Source organism: Vicia villosa, linkage group LG3, assembly GCF_029867415.1.
Source record: "Vicia villosa cultivar HV-30 ecotype Madison, WI linkage group LG3, Vvil1.0, whole genome shotgun sequence".
NCBI lineage: Eukaryota > Viridiplantae > Streptophyta > Magnoliopsida > Fabales > Fabaceae > Vicia > Vicia villosa.
In genome coordinates, this window is record NC_081182.1 from 81840198 (window position 1) to 81862896 (window position 22699).

Genomic DNA, 22699 nt, shown 5'->3' on the forward strand with positions numbered 1-22699 from the left:
CTCTTTCGTCATGATATGCTATCTTGAGATGGACTGTAGAAGCAACCACGTTTAGCTTCGCTAAGAAGGATCTCCCTAGACTTCCTTTGAAGGTGATTTTACATTGTATCACGAGGAACGAAAAAGTCATCATTCTTTGCCTCGTCCCTTCTCTGACTGATAGTGTCAGATCTATCGCTCGACAAGGATGCGTGATTGAATCGTTGAAGGCTAGTAGATCCTCTCCCTGAGATGGACTCAGATCCATTCAACGGAGACCTAGTGATTCTAATGTCTCTTTGTAAAGGATGTTACAAGAACTTCTGTCATCTACTAGGAGTTCCGTTACGGCTAGATCAACGATAACGACCGCGATAACCAAAGGTAGATCGGAGTTCGAGATTCCGCCGACCTTTTCCAAATCCAAGAACTCTAACTTTGATAGATTGATTTGCTGAAACTTTGGATTGATCTTTAGCAAGAAGCAATCGAAAGGTGAATAAGTGTTGGATGCAGTGACACCCCGAAATGTTTCAATTGATGATGATACATGAGGAATTGGGTCTGGATCTGTCTTCTTGAACATCTTTGGAGATGTTACTGTCTATGTTCACTTACTTTTGGTATGAAACTTTCTTCAGGTTGAGAATGATTTGTTCTTGATGGATACGCGGGATTCAGAAGTCGATTCCCATAGATGACGCCATTGCTCTGTTCCGGAACCAGAAATATGAAGAGTTGTTGAAACTGCGACAGAGGAGAGCTTCTGACGCGATGGAGCGGGGAGTGTACCTACAAAGTTAGCACCCCGACGCTGAAGTCAGTATGTGAATGATGAGAGAGTATTCAAATTGTGTTTGAAACCTAATACCTTAAATGGCGCCATCCCGTATATATAGGGAAGAGGAGTAACTGCATCGTTACCTTTCTAGCGTGGATTCTGGAGGATTGTTGGATTTGTTGGAGGTACGAATCTTGTGCCTGTAGGTCCTTGATGATCTAGTAATAAGAAGAATATTCTAGAAGCTTAGTGAATACTTCATCTGAATCTGGAATGTTTTGTCTTGTGGTGGTCGGACTGAAAAGGGATACAATCGGCCCTAAATATATATAACTGTAAATATATGAATGTCATATGTATGTCACACGTCGATTTAAAAAGTGTCAAAGCAAAGAAAAAACTTTTATAACTTTTTAAATATTTAATTTTTTTCGACACGAATCGTATCGATCTTATATAAATGGCATACACAGACGTGTGTGGGACAACGTAACATGTTTCCTCTTAAAAGTGTTCCAGCTTCATAACTAAAAGATAGTCATTGGAGATGTTCTTTAAGTGTTTGTTTGGCTTTACAAAAAGGAGGAAAGAAATTTAATCTAAAAGTGTGAAGGAATTTTAAAAGATTACTTTAATTAATCTTGCACAAATATATTAATAATGTATTGATTTATTTGATTTACTTTTTAATGCATATGACTAAAGCAAACAAGATGGAGCTTTCATATCTCTTTCAAGCTTTGTAAAAAAGTGAACAAATAAAACCAGTTCTCTTCAATATCGTAGCGTGGTCTTGTTGTAACATTTGGAAGAAAATGTTATTAAAAATTTAGAGGTGTTAGCTAAAATCTGCAAATATTCTCGTAATACGAAAAATGAGAATTTGACTAGTTAATGACATAATATTTTGGATTTCACATTTTTTTCATCTCCTACCCGTCTACCACACAGTCAACACTTCAAATGAAAGAAATAGATTTTTGATATTCTCGCACAAATTTTTGGTGTGTTTGTTGAAATAGTTAGGTGATGAATGGATGATATTCAGTTAAGAATATCGGTATTTGCTTTTAATTTTCTTTATAAACAGCATTAATGTATTTATGATGTGGGCATTATTTGTGAGTGTCAAATTTAATAAAGAAAAATATTAAGGTTTCATTGATTTGATTTTGCAAAACTAATTTTATATTTTAAAAATTTAAACAATGATAAAAATATGTTTGATTGTCTAATTTTACAAAATTATTTCTAAAAATTATTCTTTATTTAAAAGTTTTAATAACTAAAAATCTAAATAATTTTAAAATAGTTTTTAGATTTAAAAACTGGTAAGAGAAAAGAAAGGAAAATTTTAAACTTTTTATTAATGATAAATTTAATAATATTTTACAGCTTTAAAATAATTTTCAAAAGTAAGATCATCAAAATTTTTTTTCCAAACTATTTTTAAAAATTAATTTTACAAATTAAAAATTTAAACACATTCAAACAAGTCCTAATTAAATATGACATAAGACATTATCACCGTATATAAAATGACAATTTACTTTATCAATGATGACCTTTAAATTTATATTTGTAGTTTCAAATATAAAAAATTCCTCCTATGAGAATAGAAATGAAGAAAGAAGAAAGCACTTCGGAAATAAAGACAATAAAATATTCTTTATTATTTCATTTGTTTATTTAGATTTGGCCTAACCTAATCTAACCTAACCTAATCTATTATATTATTATTTTTAAATTATTTTTTATTTTATTAATTGCGTGGGCTAAGACTAATTTATAAATTCTAAATACTATAAATATTTTTATTTAATTAAATAGCATCGGCCTCTAGTGGATGCGGAGTATATATATATATATATATATATATATATATATATATATATATATATATATATATATATATATATATATATGAGACTGTCTTATTTATATGAGAATGAATCTAAATCATTAGATTTTAAAATAAATGGTGGAGATTATGTGTGAATCTTTTTTTATCTCTCTTCAATCTTTTATTTTAATAATAGAGGAGAGAGAAAAAAATATTCACACATAATTTCCACAATTTAATTTAAAATCTAATGGTTCAGATTCATTCTCATATTCTCATGTAAAAAAGGAATTCTCATATGATGTGCCCTCATATATATATATATATATATATATATATATATATATATATATATATATATATATATATATATATATATATATATATATATATATATATATATATATATATATATATATATATATATATATATATATATATATATATATATATATATATATATATATATTCCAAGCTTATGGAAAAATTGGGAACTAAATCAGTAGTATATTCTAAATATACTAGGATAATATTGATGAATTACTTTTGAAACATTGTTCCTTATTGCAAGGATTACACACCCACTACATTAACGATCTGTCTTGGTTAAAAATGTTAAGAAAAAAATAAAATAAAACAACAATAACTAATTATGTCATAATATTATGTCATAATATCATGTTTCTATTCCGTTTGTTTATTTCGAGATTTTTTTTAATATTTTCTCTTTTAACTTTTCTAGGTTTTCATCTATTTTTAGTTGTTTTAATATTTTTAATTTGGTCTATTTTCCTTTAAAAAAAACTATGGGTTTTTTCTCTACATGCCCAAACAACCTAAGCATGTTTTCCACCATTTTTTCTACTATAGGTTCTATCCCAATACGTTCTCTATATTTTCATTTATAATCATATCGCGTCCATTTTTATCACACATCCAACAAAACATCCTCATCTCTGTTACACTCACTTTATTCTCATTCTGATTCTTAAATGTCCAACATTTTGTCACGTACAACATCACAGGTCATGTCGTTTTCAATAAAATTCTCTTTTCAAGTTGAGAGGTACTTTTGTGTCACATAAAACTTCTGAGTATCTCCTCCACTTTTGTCATATATAATGAATTTTATGGTTTACATCCTCTTCTATTTCTCCATCATTTTGAATTACAAATTCAAGATATATAATCTGTGTAACTTTTAGAATGATATGGTCTCCAACTTTCTCCTCGATGTTAGCAACCCTTCTTATATGGCTGAATTTACATTCCATATACTCCACCTTACTTTTGCTTTGTTAAAATCATGTTCTTTTAAGACTCATCTGCAAGTCTCCAACCTTTAACTCTTCAAGTAAGACTATATCATCTGCAAAAAAGCCTACATCTTGATGCTGCTCTTAGATGTATTTTGTGAGTACATACAAAATTAAAGTTGAAAGGTATGAGCTTAGGGTTGAACCTTGGTGCAATCCTATTATAATGGGGGAAATCGCATGTCTCTCCATCCCGTTCGGCATACTAGTTGACACCCCATTCACACATATCTTAGAAAATTCGAATATAGGAAACCCTAACACCTTTCTTATCTAGGAATTTCTAAAAAATTTCTCTAGGAACTCTATCAAACCTCTTCTCCAAGTCAATTAAAGTTAAGTGCAAGTCTGGTTGGTATGGAACTATGTGCTTGCATGTATGATCATGAAATGATCACAACTCAAAGATAAGCAAGATATGTTTGGCCATGATAACATCATGATGATTTCGATGATGACAACACTTGAAGTTGTAAAAACTACTAAAATGATTTTAATGACAATAATGCATGAAGACAAAAAAATACTAAAGCTAGTGGTCAAATATGCACAAGATGGTTGATAAAACTATTCCTCTAAATTAAGTAAAAAAAATCAGGGTTTCATTATTAACAGTGATATCATCTAATGATGGAGTATGACTTACAAATATAACAAGCCTCATTCAAAACAATATTCAAGTGAAGTACTCATATGATCAATATATCCAGAAAAGTACTTGAAGCTTTAAAGTGTGAAAGAGAGGAAGTGTGAAAGTTTGTCTGATTATATCTAGTTGGGGATCATTGTTTTGTAAAAACACAAGGGTGTTCTTGGAAGAATTATTGCTAAATCAATAAGACACTAAAAAATATTTTTAAAACCTCTCTTTTTCAAATAAAATCACGTAAAATATTTTTGGAGACCAACCAGATGAAATGGTATCTATCAAATTGATTTGGAAAAACTTTTGAATTGTCTAATCGAGTAGAACAAATGCGTAATTGATTAGATGAAAGTGAATTAAGTCCATAATTGATTATGAAATTGTCTTAATAAATTTTAACCACTCTCTATCAAAACCTTCCAATTTAGAAAGTAATAATCAATTATTCCAAGTTCCTAATCGATTAGCGAATAGATTAGGTCATTTATTTTGCCCGTGAATTGTTTTATAGATTGAACAATTTCTTGGGCTATAAATAAAGGCATTCCCTTCATTTCTAAACATCCTGAAAACTTGAGTATCTCACATTCCTCTCTCAATCTCTCTCTAAAATATTTCTCTTTCTCTCACATATTTTTAGACATAAAGCTTTGAGAAACATTCTTGTGTTTAGGGAGGAATTTGTTCTAGGAAGGGTCATTATTGTAAATTTACCAAGAGTTGCTTTTCCTCTTGAGTAAATTATTCGTGTGTGGGAAGTAATTCTTTAGGTTTGGTGCTAAACCTGTTAAAAGCTCTTTTAGGGGATTAATGTAAGTCTCTGTTTGGTTCGTGAGCTCCACCACTTGAAGAAAAGCTCTCCTTTTGAGTTCGTGAAGAATAACCAGTGAAAAATCTTCCCATTGAATCTTGAGCTCAGCTCTATACAAAACTCAATCAATTTGAGATCAACCTGGTATAAAAATAGTTTGGAGGATAGCTAATTCAAAACTCCAACTTTGTTTCAAGTTAACAAGTGTAAAATCTTAGTTTGAATTAGATATTAATTATTCGAAGCTTTGTTCACTGCTTGGAGTGAAGACTATCTGCTTCATTCCTTTGTTCGTTGTTTGGTTGGAGGTTAACATGAAACTTCACTTTTTCTTATATAAGGGGGTTCGTGGGCTTAACCTCCTAAAATATCTCTAGAAATACTGGATAATCTCAAGATCATTCTTGGAGAGAGAACTATGTAACTTATTTTAGCCCTGACCTCTAAAAATCTATGGTGTTATCTCTCTTCCCTTAACATTTTTACTTTTCACTTATTTTCTTCTTTTTGCTGCTTATCCAAACATTTTTTATAAAATGTTTTCAAACTCTAACTTAGAAAATAATTTTGTTTTGAACCATCATTTTTCAAACCTCCACAATTCACTCCCACTTGTGTATGGATTCAATATTCAATAAATGGCATAAGAGCCTAACTCTTTTTCACAAACTAATCGTCTTAGGAGAAGAATGACTTCCCCCACTGATTTTAACAAGAGGACTTTTCTAAACACACCTCCACCGTTTAATGGAAATAGGTTTGAACTATATAAAGTTATATTTAAAGTATTCATTCAAGCCTTAATTTTTAATTGTGGTAAATCATAATCGACGACCCATTTATCTCTACTCACCTTATAAATGGAGATGTACATGGTTCATGCATGCTCTATTTTCTGTGAAGCATATTAAAGCTACATATCTCTAAGGGGAGACTATTGCATGTCCCTAACACATTCACAGAGAGAACCTCAATAAGATTATTTTGTTGCTTGTCTATTCACTTTCGTTAATCGTTTATTGAGTCTCCTTCATGATTGCACCTCTCTGAATCAAGTTCGAATCAATTCGTTTATTCATTTTTAGAATGAATAAATCAATTGTTACATTTGAGATTTGATCATGAGGGTTTAATTCAATTGCCTAAGTTAAAGAAACAAGAATCATATGTGATATCAATTCAATTCATGTGGGTAATGGAATCTCAAACTATTTTAAAAATTTTGAAAAATTGATATTTTGTGTGTGTGATTCGAATCACTCATAATCAATGATTCAAATCAAGCAAAACAATGGTGAAAAGGAAAATTATGGTATATGTGATTCGAATCATAGTTTATACCTAATTCGAATCATGCAACTCTGAGATTTGAATCACAGTCTGTGCATGACTTGAGTCACATACATCTTGGCATCCATTGACTTGTCTGATTCAAATCAAGCTTTACACATGATTTAAATCATGAACCTGGGTGACTCGAATCACAGTCCAATCACAAAAAAATGGGTCACTTTCTTTATGAGATCTCGTTTCAGTGTACTTGCTCATTTGACTCAAATCATGAAATGCTCTTGACTCAAATCTAACTAAACCTTTCTACCCATTTTTGTGCTCGATCATTAGAGATTTGTAATTGATTAAGGGAGACACCGTCCTGAAAATAATTGTTCTTTAAGATTGGGTAAAATAATTTTAGGTTCTTGTAAGATTGAGGTTGTTGTCGTTGGTGCTGAAAAATTCTAGTGAAAAAAGGAGGTTCTTTTCTCTAGATTACCTTGGTAGTGGCTGTGTGGAAGGCTACATGCAAGGTGAAATTCTTCTCAAATAATCAGACAGTTCATTGCTCAGCGATTCAGTAGGATCAAGGGGTGATTTCTACCCACGAAGGCTTGGATCAAATTGGTGATACTTGGAGATTCAAGAAGCGTGAATCGAGTAAATATTACACAGAAGAGTTTTGCATTATGCTATATACAAGTCAATATCCAAATATGAGATTTATTTTTCTCAGCATTATTGTAGATAAGTGATTGTATGAACTCTTGCAATATTTGTCAAAATAAAATGAAACAAAGCAGGTTCCAATGGGAAACCACTGAAAAGTGAAGTAGGCAAAGCGAGGACGAACACCAAAGCACTATAAAACTCAGTGTCCTCTCTCTCATTAACTCTTGCATTTAATTTTAGTAGGATATTGCATGCTTAGGTTTTTCAATTCTTAGCGTATTTTATCGTTTATTCAATTGGTAGTGATTTATTACGTAAGGTTAGTTTTTGTTAGAATTGGAACCTAATCGAGCTTTAATGGCGATTAAATTTTGTGTACCCAGTACTGTTAGGATCCGATCACAATTGAAATATCATATAAGACACATCTTGTGTGATATTCAATAGTTCAATTACTCTTTATTGAACAATCTGTGAGTTTTGTGAATTGTGTATTTGTTGAAGTGATCAAAATTCAATAGAAGTGTAATTCTCATATTTTTGCTCTAAATCTGTTGTGAGCAACTATGAAAAACCTCTAATAATCTATTATTGGAAAATCGGCTGAATTTTTGTTTTAATTTTATTCACCCCCTCTAGATGTTTTCTTACTCCATATTCTCACCCAACACATATGGTTCATGCATGCTCTATTTTCTGTCAAGCATATGGTTCCTTATGAAGATGACGTGTTCTTAGTTAACTTAACATGTTCCTTATTAGTCCCGCTGCTCTCTGATGTTTTGATAAACTTGCATGACGAATGTCCGTAAGATTGTGTCAAACATTTTGCATGATGTATTTGCCTTAAAATTGACCAAAAGGGAGTTTGTTATTACATATGATTGACAATATTTTTTAGTCAACATGTGAAGCAAGATGTTTTTCCAAGATGTGAGAGATCCTTTCTCCATGTGATCAAGACAATTCTGTAAGAAAACCACATGTTAAGCATAATGTCCTTCATTTTGTGAGACATCCTATTTCGCTCTGAGTTGTTTCACGCGCAAGATTATTTGAGTAATTCTCATGTTTTTAAGGATTTGTTTCCTTTTATATTTAATCACGAATTTTAAGTTTGTACGTTTTTTGATTAAGAATATTTTAATGAGAAACTTTATTAGCAACATTAAATTTGAAGAGTCTTTGTGATTGAATCCTTATGTTTTTAATCAAAACTTTACAATCAACATTATTTATGATTGAGTCCTTGTGCTTTTAGGAAGTCCGGCAGCGTTCAACACCGAAATCTTAGTGGGCTTTCGAGCTGGACCTTTGTTGTTATTTAAGGAGACCGTCTCCATTGTGAAGACTCGTACCTTGCATAATTAAGTTTGGTGTATTTTATTTATTTTGAGTCTTGTGTTGTTTTTGTGTAATACATATCCAACTATGAGGAGAAATCTATGACCCTCATTTGGATTAGATAGAACAAATTGAGAAGCGGAGATATAATCAAAATCATCAATTGATTTTGGATCCTCCGGTTTGTAAAGAAAAGAGAGACGAGGCAACTAAGGTCACAAATGACAGCGAACTCAGAGAGAAAGAGATATTTTTATTGTTTACATACTTTGTTTTGATGATTTCATATCTTTGAGATGTGCATAAAACATCTTTGTCAAATTTGAAAGTATCTCTTCAAGCATGCTACGTATGAAATTCTTCAAATTGGTTTATACAAAAGCATTGGAGAATTTAAACTTTTCATAAAAGCTCTCATCCACAAAGTGGGTTGAATTGAGATTCTTGACAGCAAAAATTCTTTAAAACCTATCTTCTTGATATTTTACAAAAAAAATTCCACAAGTCATTATAAATTTAAAACTAACAAAAAACGATTAACTTAACTAAAAGAAATATATTCAAAAAATATATAATTATAGTAATTAATTATAAACCTACAAAATTTGATAACACAAGTGTACTGTACAATAGAGATATACTATAATCAAGAATTAACTACTGCTAAGTAAAATTAATGAACCCTTTATAATTTTCTTTTAAATGAATCCAGGTTGGTGTGTTGATTATTGATTACCAATATATCAAACGAGGACAATGACAGTTTGTTTCTTTTCAAATTTTGTAGTTATTATTTTTCTTACTCATATATATAAAAGTAGTAATGCATAGCAGAGCTACTGATATAGGAATTCAGATCCAGAGATAGCACACAGATCAAAATGGCTGGTGGAGGATTCACCATTGATGCACCTTCCAATGGCTTCGACGGAAAACTAACACTCTCAGTTGTCATTACTTGCATAGTTGCTGCATCAGGTGGTCTCATTTTCGGATATGATGTCGGAATTTCAGGAGGTGTTACAACAATGGTGCCATTTCTCCAAAAATTCTTCCCAGACATTCTAAGAAATGCAGCTGCTACAGAAGTGAACATGTATTGTCTGTATGACAGTCAATTGTTGACACTGTTTACGTCTTCTCTGTATCTAGCTGGTTTAGTTTCAATTCTCTTAGCAGGCAAAGTCACTGCAATGATCGGTCGAAGAAACACCATCATGTTGGGTGGTGCCATCTTTTTTGCCGGCGCTTCTGTCAATGGAGGGTCTGAAAATATCTCTATGCTCATCGTTGGTCGGATCCTTCTCGGTTTCGGAGTTGGTTTCACTAATCAAGTAAGTAAACACATTTTATAATAATAGTCCAACATAAAATTATTATTGATATAGACGTGTAAGTGTTGTTGTTGTGTTTTTGGTGTCCGTGCTTCATAGACTGACGACTATTTTATGATGGTCTTAGGCAACGCCTTTATACCTTTCAGAAATTGCTCCGCCTAAATGGCGAGGTGCTTTCAGCACAGGCTTTCAGTTCTTCGGAGGCATCGGCGTGGTTGCTGCACTCTGCATAAATTACGTGACCGCCAAGCACGCGTGGGGCTGGCGACTCTCTCTTGGACTAGCAGTGGTGCCTGCAGCCGTGATGATGATTGGCGCGTTCTTCATAACGGACACGCCCAGCAGCTTGGTCGAACGTGGCAAGATAGACCAAGCCAGACAAGCATTGCACAAAATCAGAGGATCCTCCATCGATGTAGAGCCCGAGTTAGAAGAACTGATTAAGTTTACAGAAATTGCGAAATCAGTGAAACAAGAGCCTTTTAGCACGATTTTCAAGAGACAGTATCGTCCTCAATTGATCATGGCATTCGCGATCCCGTTGTTCCAACAGTTTACAGGAATCAACATTGTAGCATTCTATTCGCCTAACCTCTTTCAATCTGTGGGTTTAGGACATAACGGTGCTCTACTTTCTGCTCTTATACTAGGACTCATCAATCTTGCTTCTGTTTTAGTCTCTACTGCTTTCGTTGATCGGTTTGGTCGAAGATTCTTGTTCATCTTGGGTGGCATTCTAATGCTTATTTGTCTGGTAAGCAAATTAACCACAGATTTTGTATTTTTCTTTTTCGTAATTTCTTTAGTTCGTTCATTGTTCAACTATAATTTGTGTTTCCACTTCGAAAGATTGCAGTGTCTGCTTTACTAGCGTTGGTGACCGGTGTTCATGGTACAAAGAACATATCAAAGGAAAATGCAATATTGGTATTGGTGTTACTATGTTTCTATGCTGCAGGTTTTGGTTTTTCTTGGGGGCCACTCACCTGGTTAATTCCAAGTGAAATTTTTCCGTTAAAAATCCGATCAACCGGACAAAGTATAGCAGTTGGAGTACAGTTCATAGCCTTGTCTGTGTTATCACAGACATTCTTAACAATGCTATGTCATTTTAAGTTTGGTGCTTTCTTGTTCTATGCATTTTGGGTTGCAGTGATGACTCTATTTATCATATTTTTCTTGCCTGAGACGAAAGGAATTGCTTTGGAGTCGATGTATGTTATATGGGGAAAACACTGGTTTTGGCGACGGTTTGTTGAAGGAGAAGTTGAAAAGAACAATCTTCCATGAAGTAGATTATTGTAGTATGACTAAATAATTATAATGCGAAGTTATTTGTAAGTAAATTAAAAGATGATGGTTGTGTTGATGTGAAAAACTCTAGCAAAATAAATGCTTGCCAGATTATATTAGTGTGAATTATATAAGTTTAGCCAATCAAATTTGGTGTTGGATATGCTTAGATGGTTTTTCAAGTTTATGACAGAAACATATAGATTTAGTCATTTGTATAGAGGCTATCAAGGGTGAAGTGAAAGTGCAGGGTTTGTTCTGTTCTGGTGAATGGTGTTGGAAGAATGCTTGGTCAAGTTTCCAAATATATTCACAAATGTATTAGGAAGTGTATCCTTACCAACGGACCGACATTTATAGATTTGCAACACAAGGGTAAATTTAGTAAGGATGCAGGTTATAGAACCAAGCATCATCTTAAGGTGGTGTATTCTGATGTGTGTGGGCCGATCCAAGTAGATTTATTTGGTAGCAATAGATACTTTGTCATATTTATCAACTATCGTTGTAGAAATCTATGGAAATACAAAATCAAGAGAAAAGATAAGGTATTTGAAGTGTTTAATAAGTTCAAGTTTATGGTTGAGCGGCAAAGTGGCCACAAGCTCAAAGTTGTCAAAATGGTTGGTGGAGGCGAATATGTCTCAAATGAATTTAGGAAGTTTTATGATGAAGAGGGGATAATGCATAAGGTAGTACCACCCTATACACCGCAGTTAAATGGTGTTTTCGAAAGAAAGAATCAATCGATTATGAACATGGTGAGAAGCATATTGAAAGGGAAGAATTTTCCAAAAGAATTGTGGGGAGAAGCGGTATCCACAGTTGCCTATTTGTTGAATAGGTGTCATACAAAGAAGCTTGAGAAGATAACACCGGAAGAGACATGGTCTGGATTCAAGCAGAATTTGAACCATTTGACAATTTTCGATTCTGTTGCGTATCGACATGTTCCAGGACAACTTAGAACCAGTTGGACGATAAGGGAGAGATGATGATACCTATAGAGTATCACCAACTGGAGGTTACAAGATATTTGATGTTGCAAACAAAAGGATTGTGATTAGCTGCGATGTGGTGGTTGATGAATTGAAGCAATTGCACCAGGATGTAACCGGTTATGAGTAGACTATTAGCGATTATGAGCAGGCTGTAACCGGTAACCAATAGCCTGTAACCGGTTATAAGTTTGAATGTTCATATTCTGCAGAAATGGGAAATGCAGAAACGCCGTGCGTCGAAACCCAAAATGAAGAGAGTGTTAGAAGGTCAACAAGGCAAAGAGTTTTACCTTAAGGACTCCAATATTGTGAAATGTTTTGTGACAACAAATTCAATGATAATGGTGATTTCATCCATTTTGCGCTTATGACCGAATTCAAACTCGTTAAGACAGACGAGGCCTTAAGTGATTCAAAGTGGATTTGTGCTATGGAAGAGGAGTTGGAATCGATTGAGAAAAACAGTATTTGGGATTTTGTTGATCTATCAGAAGGAAAGAAGTCGATTGGTGTAAGATGAGTCTATAAGGTGAAAGAAAATCCCAAAGCTGAAATAATCAAGCATAATGCTAGATTATTTGCTAAGAGATTCTTGTTAGGGATGACAATGGGCTGGGTTTGGACAGGGTATTATAGTACTCATCCCCATACCAGCAATTTTAAAAAAGTCCCCGTACCCGAGGCCAAACCCGAGTGGGTATCAATATTCATACCCGTACCCGTGGATACCTCAATGCCCATACCCGTATCCGTTTACCCGCATTTATAGTAAAATTAAATCATTTAATTACAAAATATCATATAATTTAAGTCTTTTTAACAATATTAAAAAAATGGTTAAATAAGTTTTTGGTCCCTATAAATATTGCAGTTTCATTTTTATTCCCTCCGGGGTTTTGGCAACGGTCTTCCAAGATGCATCTGATGCTAGTTGAATGGCATCTTGAAGGATCTTCTTCTGACCAGCTTCAGCTTAAACATCTTAGGCTCTAGCAGTAGCTAAATTTCCCAGCAGCAATTTGATTGGTATGTGCTTTAGCTTCTCGTTTTGACTTATGCTTTTTGAAATCAGTTTGATAGCATAGTCATATTCTTCATCAGTTAGTTCATGTTAATATGTTTTGGTTGATTTCTATCTCAAACCATATCACAATTAACAATTGCAACGACAACAACCGTTACAGCATAAAGAACATAATTGTGACATCTACTTTTGTAGCGATGCCATCGGCATCAGAAGCTACACATAGATGTGAATAACAAAGGTGTTCCCAATGTCATTACCTTATGTTGGATGATTCAATCTTCTTATATAGTTCTCAAAAGAGACATTGAAGGTTAAGAAGGTATTTTGAATCACAACGGCTAGTTCCCAACGGATAGAATCCAGCTTTTGTTGTGGATAATACTTGGATAGTACTTTCTTTTGTCTTGTAGCTTGTTATTATGTAGTTGGTGGGAGATAGGGGTGCTCGCGGTGCGGTTTGGGCGGTTTTGACGAAAAAAATCATCCGAACCGCAAGAGAAAAAATCGTGCGGTTTGGTTTGGTTCGGTTGGCTTTTAAAAAAAATCCGAACCAAACCAAACCAAACTAATGAGGTTTGGTTCGGTTCGGTTGGTTCGGTTTTTTATAAAAAATTTATTGAACCACACATATACATATAAATGACAACATAACTTTGTATTTAGACATTCATACACTATCAAATAACAGCAAAACTCGTCATATTTTGACAACAACTTTCTATTTAATTTGTAAAAATTAAATTAGACAAAAGTGAAATAATAAACATAAAATAATAGTATAAAACAATATAAAAATGATTAGAATGAAACAAAAAAATAAAAGAGACGAGAGATTAGGGGAGATGAAAAAGAAAAAACAAAAAAGTTGAGATACTAGAGAAGATGTGCCATAAAAACGAAACTGAAATAAAGAATATTTGCATAAAAATGAGAAGGTGAAAAAGAAATAATATAAGAGAGTAGAGATTATAGAAAAAGATGGAAGATGTATGTGGCAAAGAAGGCGCGATAATGCTATTAGAGATTTGAGAAGATCGGGACTAAAATCGTGTGTGTAAGGATGAGAAAATTGTTCCTAATCATAAGGTTAAGGTATTATATATTTAAGTTTGGGTTGGATGTGAGTTAAGTAAAAGTTAGGTTGTAACATAATGCGGTTTGATTCGGTTTGGTTCGGTTTACAAAATACAAACCGCAAACCGAACCGAACCATGCGGTTTTGTTAAAAGATTACCCAAACTAATCCGAACCAAATGCGGTTTTTTGCGGTTTCGGTTTGGTTTGGTTTGGTTTGCGGTTTTCTATTGGGTTGGTTTGGTTTTGATCACCCCTAGTGGGAGACAACTTTTGAGGAATAGTACGTACAGATGGTTGAGAGATGTACTACTGTACTATTTCCTTCTTGACCAAGTTCTTTGATCTTATCCTTATAAAATGTACTTCTGGTTCAAAAGTAGTGAGCTTGGAGGAGATCGAATTTTCTTCTTCTTTCTGATAATGATTCTGATGTGTAGTTTAGAAACTACTTTGAGAGAAGAGTAGAATCATTATCCTATGAGAGTCAGAGTCTCGTTTATCAGAATTGATAGCAACAACTCTTTTGAAGAAACGATACTTGACTTCTGATCTGGAGTTAATTTGTGACGTTGTATCTTGTCCAGATTTTGCTTCAGAGTCCTTAAAATTAGAACCTTGCTTTCCAAATATTTATGACAATAACCAATCTGAAAATGAGTTCTTCCTTTGATAAAGGAACTTATGATTCTTGAATCTCCGTCTTCTGATCTTAAATACATTCTCGAGTCTGATCTTCTTATACTTGACTTGACCTTTGATGTATCTGATCTGTATTCAGAATCTTCGACTTTGTCTTCAGAAATGGAAGCAACAACTCTTCTAATGAACAAATCTCAGCTTTTGATTTTGGTTTGAAAGCTCGATCTTGCATGCTGATTTCTGATGTCGGAGTACTGGTTCTGACTTTGACTCCTTCTCATTACTTGCAACTTCTAAAGCAGCAGCTTATGGAGAAGTGCACATTAACTTCTTCCGATGATCATTCAACAACAAATAGTGTTTCCGAGTTGCCTTTCTTGTTTCTGATGATTCTTTGCGGACAACAATCCAGAATCTCTTTGAACATAATATCTGCACACTCAAGAAAACTATTATAAACTAAATTGTTACATAAAAAATATATGTGCTGTTATCGCCAAAACATAGAGACTTATTGCTTGAACAAATATTGTTCTTACATGTCAAGCCGCGTGGCTAATGAATATATTGAATGAGTTAGGCAGCAGTGAGATGAGGTTCTTACACTTTTGGTGATAATGTTTTCACGATTAATCTTGCTAAGAACCCAATTGCACATGGGAGGAGCAAGCATATTAAGATGAGGTTTCACTAATCGAGGGAAATTGTAAGTAAAGAAAAATATAGATTGGGATATTGTAGAAGAGAAGACTCTGATTTGCTGACTAAGGGAGTCATAAATGATGTGTTCAAGAGGTTGAAGAGGAGCACGAGCATGAAAGACTTGAAGCACTTGAATTAAGGTGTTGTGTTGTGTGAAAAACACTAATTGAAGTGTTGTAATTGGTTAACACAGGGGGTGCAACCGATTACATGCAAAAGAAAAATACCTTTTAAACTGACAAAAAAATCACTTTTAGATTTTTCTGATTTTTGGCTTGGTACTTTTGTATCTCAATCACTTGTATAGGTACCTTAGATGTATGTTTGTAATTGACATTGAAATATATATCTCTCTCTCAAACTGTTTTTTGTAATAAATAATTTGGTTTGTTAACCATATTCATAAAATTGGATTGGTTTATATTGTTTGGTTATCCATGCATACTTCTGACTATATATCTACACATTAGAATTATTTAATCTAAAGTATTTGGATGGTTATTAATCTTGAACTAATTATGCATTATTGATGTTTGAAATTATTTAAAACTATTTAGATAAAAAATTTGTTCGAGGAAAAAACGAAGTTCTAAGCTTTAGAGTTAATAAATTTCAGTTTTACTGAAATTCAATTATATTATTATGACGCTTATTAACTTATTTTGCTAGTAACCTTAAGAAATTTGTCCAATTTATTTTGCTAGTAATTAATACTACCTCCGTTCCTTTTTATAAGAGAAAATCCACTTTTTAGGTTCATTGAATAATCAATGTATCTAGTCTACAAACAGACCAAATACATTGGTTATTCAATGAATCTAAAAAGTGACTTGTCTCTTATAAAAAGGAACGGAGGTAGTATTTCTTAGTCTCTGGTAGGGATTATTAACTTCTCTCTGAGAAGAGTGGTCTTTTGTATATGAGTACTACTGGATGTTGGTTTGACTCAAAGTGTCTACAGAGAATTATGACAAGCATTAATCTAGAAGGATTGTCGTTGCATGAGTATGGTGAAGATGAAGGATTTTGTTTTAATATTAAGGAGAATGGGGAGGAAAGAGGATACCTGCGGTGCTTCCTAGTCGGGATATTCCTATGTGACAAACTCATCCATGTGAAGTAAGTGAAGGTGAGAATAGCATATTTACGGAGGCCGGTGAAAGGTGTAACCATGAAACAAGCAAATCAACATGCATGTTCTTATTTCACTTCCCTCATGTTTTAGATATGGAAGCAGAAATGAAGGGTGGTCCATGTTGAATAAACTTAATATTATTAAGTGGGTTTTATTGATAAGTTAGTGGAAAAATAAAGAGTCTCTTGTAGTTGAAAGGCCAAGAGTTCTTGTAGTGGAAAAGCCAAGAGATAGTGGCATATTAAGAGTATTTATTTGCTTTAATTTTCTAGTATAGCAGAAGTCTTTTAGGTCTATATAAAGACTTGTTTGTATTTTCATTTTCAATAAGAAAGTAAAAAGTCACTACTAGAAAAACTCTGTTTTCCTGCGGATTTACCTGCGAATTTTAGCTAAATTTCCGCAGGAAACACGTTTCCTGCGGATTTTCCTGCGGTTTTATGTCCCCAGCTAAAACCTTCGTGGGTAATATTTTCGGCAGGAAGTTCCGCAGTAAATTCCGCAGGTAAATCCGCAGGAAATAATCCGCAGGTAAATCCGCAGGTAATTTCTTTCTCAAATTAAAAAAAATAATAAATTTTTAAAACATTATAAATTATATATTTAAATAACCATAATATAAAAATAAAATTATAAATTTAAATGTTTTGAAATCACAGAAGAAAACAAATCTAGACTATCTAAAAGAGGAAAAGATAACTATGTCAAAATAGGTTGAAACCATATATAATCAAATGGAGAGTGAATTACATCAACCCGACATTAAATTCGCCAACACTACAATCTAATGCAACATCAAATGGAGTGTGAATTACAATAAGAAGTCGAGGAAGAAAAAAAACTGGTGGCCATAGTGAAGACTTCATCATAGCGTAAAACTATCTTTGGCGCCGCTAACAAGTGCAACGACCTTCATCTTTGCAAGTAACTTCCACGTCGACTGATGGCCTCCATAGTGTGGCAGGGTTTTGGTTCCATTGCTGCAAATATAAGAGTGTAGCATTAAACTATAAATTAAAAGACATAGCTAAATTGTTTTGAGCTATTAAATATCCTCCAAAACTAGCAACCTGTATAAGAATGGTATGCATTTGATTGGTAAGCGGTGATAAATTCCTACTAAGCATGAATCAAGAAACAGACACTGGATAAAAATGTGGTAAGGTCTAAAAGGGAAACAGGAAACAATATGTAGGCCTCAATGTTGTCTATTCCTGCTTTGTATAGTTCAGCACTCAATTCTATGAACAACACCACTAATCTAAAATGAGAGAATCATATGTAGCTAGAGTTTCTAGTTGAAATACAATATCATAATTATCTGTCACACATGGAGCAAATTGACTAACAAAAGACGCATTTAAATTAGTTTGGTAGTTCTAAAATTCCCCGAGCCAAAGAAACCAAAGCAACTAATGAAGTCTTAAAAATCCCAACTTCATCAATCCAAATACCACACACCCATATAAAGAAAGAAAGAAAAAGGCATAGTGCAGTCATCTAAAGCCATTCAAACAATAAGTGAATAAACATATATTTGACATATGCTTCTAGATTAATTGAGAAGTGAGAACACCTTTTATCTGTTTATTTGCCACAGATGCCTAACTAAGTAGAACAATTAGTTAGACGAAACAAGAAAATAATGCAATCATTCTCTTTGGTCATATAAAGTTTAAGGCTCAATAACAGTAACATATAAAAGTATCCACTTATTGTTTTGGTGAAGTTTTAATCTGGCCGCGTAAAGGTGGTCCTGCTTCTGTAACTAATTCACCATATGCTACATATCTCAGTTCCAAATTGCATTTAAATGGAAACATATTTATATCAGCACGAATACCTTAAGGTTAACTAAGGAAATAGTACAATATACTAGTTGCAATAGAAAATGGAAGCATGTGTTACATTGGATTGAACAATTCTCCATCGCGGGTAGCGCCGTGGCTTGCGGTTAATGGTGCTTCGCTTCCTGCGAGGGATTATTACTTCTCGTTGGAAGAGATTGCGAGCAGGAGAGACAGGCTGTAATATTTTGAAATCATAGCACAGTTATGTAGAATGAAATAAAATTGTGACAGAATTTACGACATCTATTGACATGCTAGAAAAATGTGTATCATGGAAAATGTATAAGTTATGTATGCCACAGGAAGTAAAAGTAAACTTACTGTATCATCTCCGATTTCAAATGTCCCATCAGTTTTAGGCATAGAAGCTGGTTCTGCAGGTGGGGGAGCGTTTAGATCCAAATCTCGTACTACTTTTCCAGAAGCACCAGTTATATTTCTTCTTCTTCTTCTAATGTACACATGACAGAAGTCTCTTGTGTTTATTGGCTTATCCTCAGATGAACTCATCCTGAAATATTCTCAATAAAAGTTACATAGCAATCATCCAACTTCCAAGTCTAACTTTGAGGCTGATATATATAGGTTTTCCCTAAAAACTGCCCTAACCCAAATTTGCAGCACAGGTTGTCAATTTGACGATACTCAAACTCAAACATTCATTGTCAATCTTTTTCTCGATCAGAGGCTAGATTTGAACAATCTACCAAAACTCACTCCAAAATTAAACAGCATCAATTTAAATGGAAAGATCATGAAACTACATTAAAACTTATAAGGTAACTCCAAGTAGAATCTAGAAGAAATCAAGGTATAAAAAATCCCTTAAACAAACAAAAAACATCTCCGATCTGATCCATACTTCAAAAACAACTTCAATGTGACATGAAATTAGTTCATCATGATTTATTACAATATTCCGTTTAAATTAAAACACCCAAAAAAATCTCATGTTTATTTACACACAAACAAGGTCAATGTTAATAGGTTTGGGTGATATTTAACGCAGCTGTCAACTTCTAATAACCCTCCACTAGCTGATGTCGTCCATGTTTCATGTATGGTCCAAACAGAACAATATTGGGATTTGGGAAACTGCTTAACTGATCAATATATGTCACATAAAAATAGTAGTATGTTTAAACCAACAAATAAGTCTCACTTTGCAAGACTATAATGAAGCATAACACACAAAGGAAAAGTCTATTTACAAAAGCTAATCCCCTTAAAAATTAGAAAACAATTAAATCATGATAAAGCATAACACACTGGAAAGAAACACTATATTTGTCACACATAATAAACAATAATTACTTCTTATCGGCAATAGCACGAAAAGGTAATAACAACGATAATTCTATGCTAATATGAAAATCAACCTGAGCATAATCATCAATAGCAACTAAGAAACACAACAGGAACAAATCAAAAGTAAAATAGAAGCAAAAAGAGGAAAAAAATTCGGTGAGGCATTTTAACGAATACCTTGTGAGCAAGATTGAAAGCTGCATTTTCTTCTCCTCATCGCTTCAACCGGTAAACATTCCTCCATTCTCAGCTTTATGATATCATATGCTTGTTGTAACTTTAACTCAAACTGAAATTTATATTAAAATCGAATCACTATGAAGTAACCGTAAAAATCGTAATGGAGTAAAAACTGTAAAAATGCAAAGAATCACGAAACAAAACTAACCTGCTCTGAGTTGAATTTTCGAGCGCAAACAGATTCTGAACCCCAACACGAATCGAATCCTAAGTCGATAACAATTCGAATCAGTTCCGAAATCCAAATCCAACCAATTCGAGACCAAGAGAATCTGCATCGTAATTGTTGTTGTTGTGTAAGAATTGAGAGGGAGAGAGCATGAGTTTGAGAGAGTGTCGCACAAGAGAAACCGAGAAAGCTTGAGCCAATGCGCGTGAGAAAAGTGCTTCTCCGAAGAAGCGCTTCTGAATAAGTCGTGTTTTGCTTTCACCGAAGCTGCATTTTCAAAGGTCACTACATAAGTATCTTAATCTTTCTTTCTACTATTTACCTTATTTTAATTTAATTTTTTAAAATTTTTATTTATTAATGAAATACACCAAAGTATATTATATATATAACTGAATATTTTTAATATTTATAAAAATAAAAAAAAATTATTAAGTAAAGCTAATATATTTTTTTAATATCTCAATTATATATATTATTTTAGTATAATAAAATAGATTTAAATGATTTTATCTTAATTTATTTTTATTAATTGAAAAATTAATTTTGACATTCTATAATATAAATATATCAAATTAAAAACTTGTATACCTTTAATTTTACAATATAGATATATATTAAAATTACAAGTAAAGTATACATAGTCTTTGTTTCATTTAAATTACAATTAAATTCAGTGTTTTTGTGGTAGATACTTGATGCAAAATAGGTTGAAATTGGGATTTTGCTGCATATTTTATAATTTTATTATTAAATTATAAAAATTTATATTCAATTTATGAACTTGAATTGAAAATGTATTTAGCCCGCTCTTGCAGCAAACTCAACCACAAAGTCAAAATTTAAGCTACCAAAAATAGTAAAACTAATTTATAATTTTAAAATCCTATATAAAATTTGATATTTTAACAAGAGTTCCAATATAATTTCATATAACACATCATTATTATTAGGGTAGGATTTCTAAAATTAAAACTTTATAATAATTAACAATTGAACAAATATAATTTGAAATAAGATTAAATTTGAAATTTAGAAATAATTTTAAAACATATTAATTGACAGTATCTACCAAACAAGGGTTATTGAGATAATATTTTTAAAATATGAGTTACTTATATATTTTTTTTTAAAAATTGATTATTATAAAAAAATATCTGATACCCATTCTCAAAATTTTTAGAGTTAAAAGGTAGTGCACTGACAGTGTAAAATAGTTTTACACTGTCATCCAATAGAAAGCTACCAATTAGCCATGTCATTAAATTATTTTTTAAATAAAAGAGTGGTTTAATTGGATACATGGTGGTGATTGGTTGACAGTGTAAAAATATTTTACACTGTCAGTGCATCACCCCTTTTCTCAAATTTTTAATACCTTTTATTAATTTTATTTTTAAAATTTTTTATACCTTTTATTTCGTCAAAAATTAAGATAAAAAATTTAACAATGACACAGTTCACAGAAAAACATTAATTTATATAATAATATATTTAATTAACCATTAAATATATTGATTCATTTTTTAAAAAAATTAGACAAAAATTACTATTATATTATTTTAAGAAAACAGTTAATATTGCAGCAAAATCCGCAGGAAAGTTTCCTGCGGAATTACCTGCGGATTCTGTATAATAGTTTGGTTTTAATAAGATAGATATTCACAGCAAAATCCGCAGGAACCATTCCTGCGAATTTACCTGCGGATTTTGTATTATAGTTTTGTTTTTTGTTTGAAATATATGAACCGCAGAAAAACCCGCAGGTATTCCTGCGGAATTTTCTGCCAATTCTAAATCCACAGAAAAATTTAGTTTGTTTAAGAAAGTCCCAGCAAATTTCGCAGGTAAACCTGCGGAAGTTTTTCCGCAGCAAATTCCGCAGGTAATACGTGTATTTCTAGTAGTGAATGCAGTTTTAAAGTAAGATATCCACCAGTGGAAGTATAGTGTAAAAAGTGTTCTGTGCAGTTTTAAAGAAAGTCTTCCACCAATGGAAGTATAGTGTTAAAAGTGTCCAAAATTGTTACAACTGCAGAACAGAAGTAGCAGTCAGTTTTTTACAAATTGGCATCAGAGCTAATGGCGAATACGATGAGTCAAATGCCGCTACCACGATTAACGAAGGCGAATTACGAAAACTGGAGTATCCAAATTAAAGCTCTTCTTGGATCTCTAGATTCGTGGGAGACGGTCGAAACTGGTTTCACAGAACCAGATACCACGGGGTATACAGCGGCTCAAACCAAGGCGT

The 22699-nt window shown here is 32.7% G+C and overlaps 1 protein-coding gene and 1 long non-coding RNA gene across 2 annotated transcripts; one reads left to right on the forward strand and one right to left on the reverse strand.

The window, feature by feature from the left end:
* The first annotated feature begins 9437 nt into the window (after positions 1 to 9437).
* On the forward strand, positions 9438 to 11460 carry LOC131656205 (sugar transport protein 5-like). Its single transcript, XM_058925966.1, has 3 exons — positions 9438 to 10001; positions 10129 to 10758; positions 10854 to 11460. The coding sequence occupies exons 1-3, from the start codon at positions 9549 to 9551 to the stop codon at positions 11292 to 11294; spliced, it is 1524 nt and encodes a 507-aa protein (XP_058781949.1). The 5' UTR covers positions 9438 to 9548; the 3' UTR covers positions 11295 to 11460.
* A 7595-nt stretch (positions 11461 to 19055) lies between these two features.
* On the reverse strand, positions 19056 to 20717 carry LOC131656206 (uncharacterized). Its single transcript, XR_009300023.1, has 3 exons — positions 20425 to 20717; positions 20214 to 20325; positions 19056 to 19239 (listed from the first exon to the last, which is right to left on the reverse strand). It is a non-coding gene; the product is annotated as an uncharacterized LOC131656206 (long non-coding RNA).
* Between the last annotated feature and the right edge of the window lie 1982 nt (positions 20718 to 22699).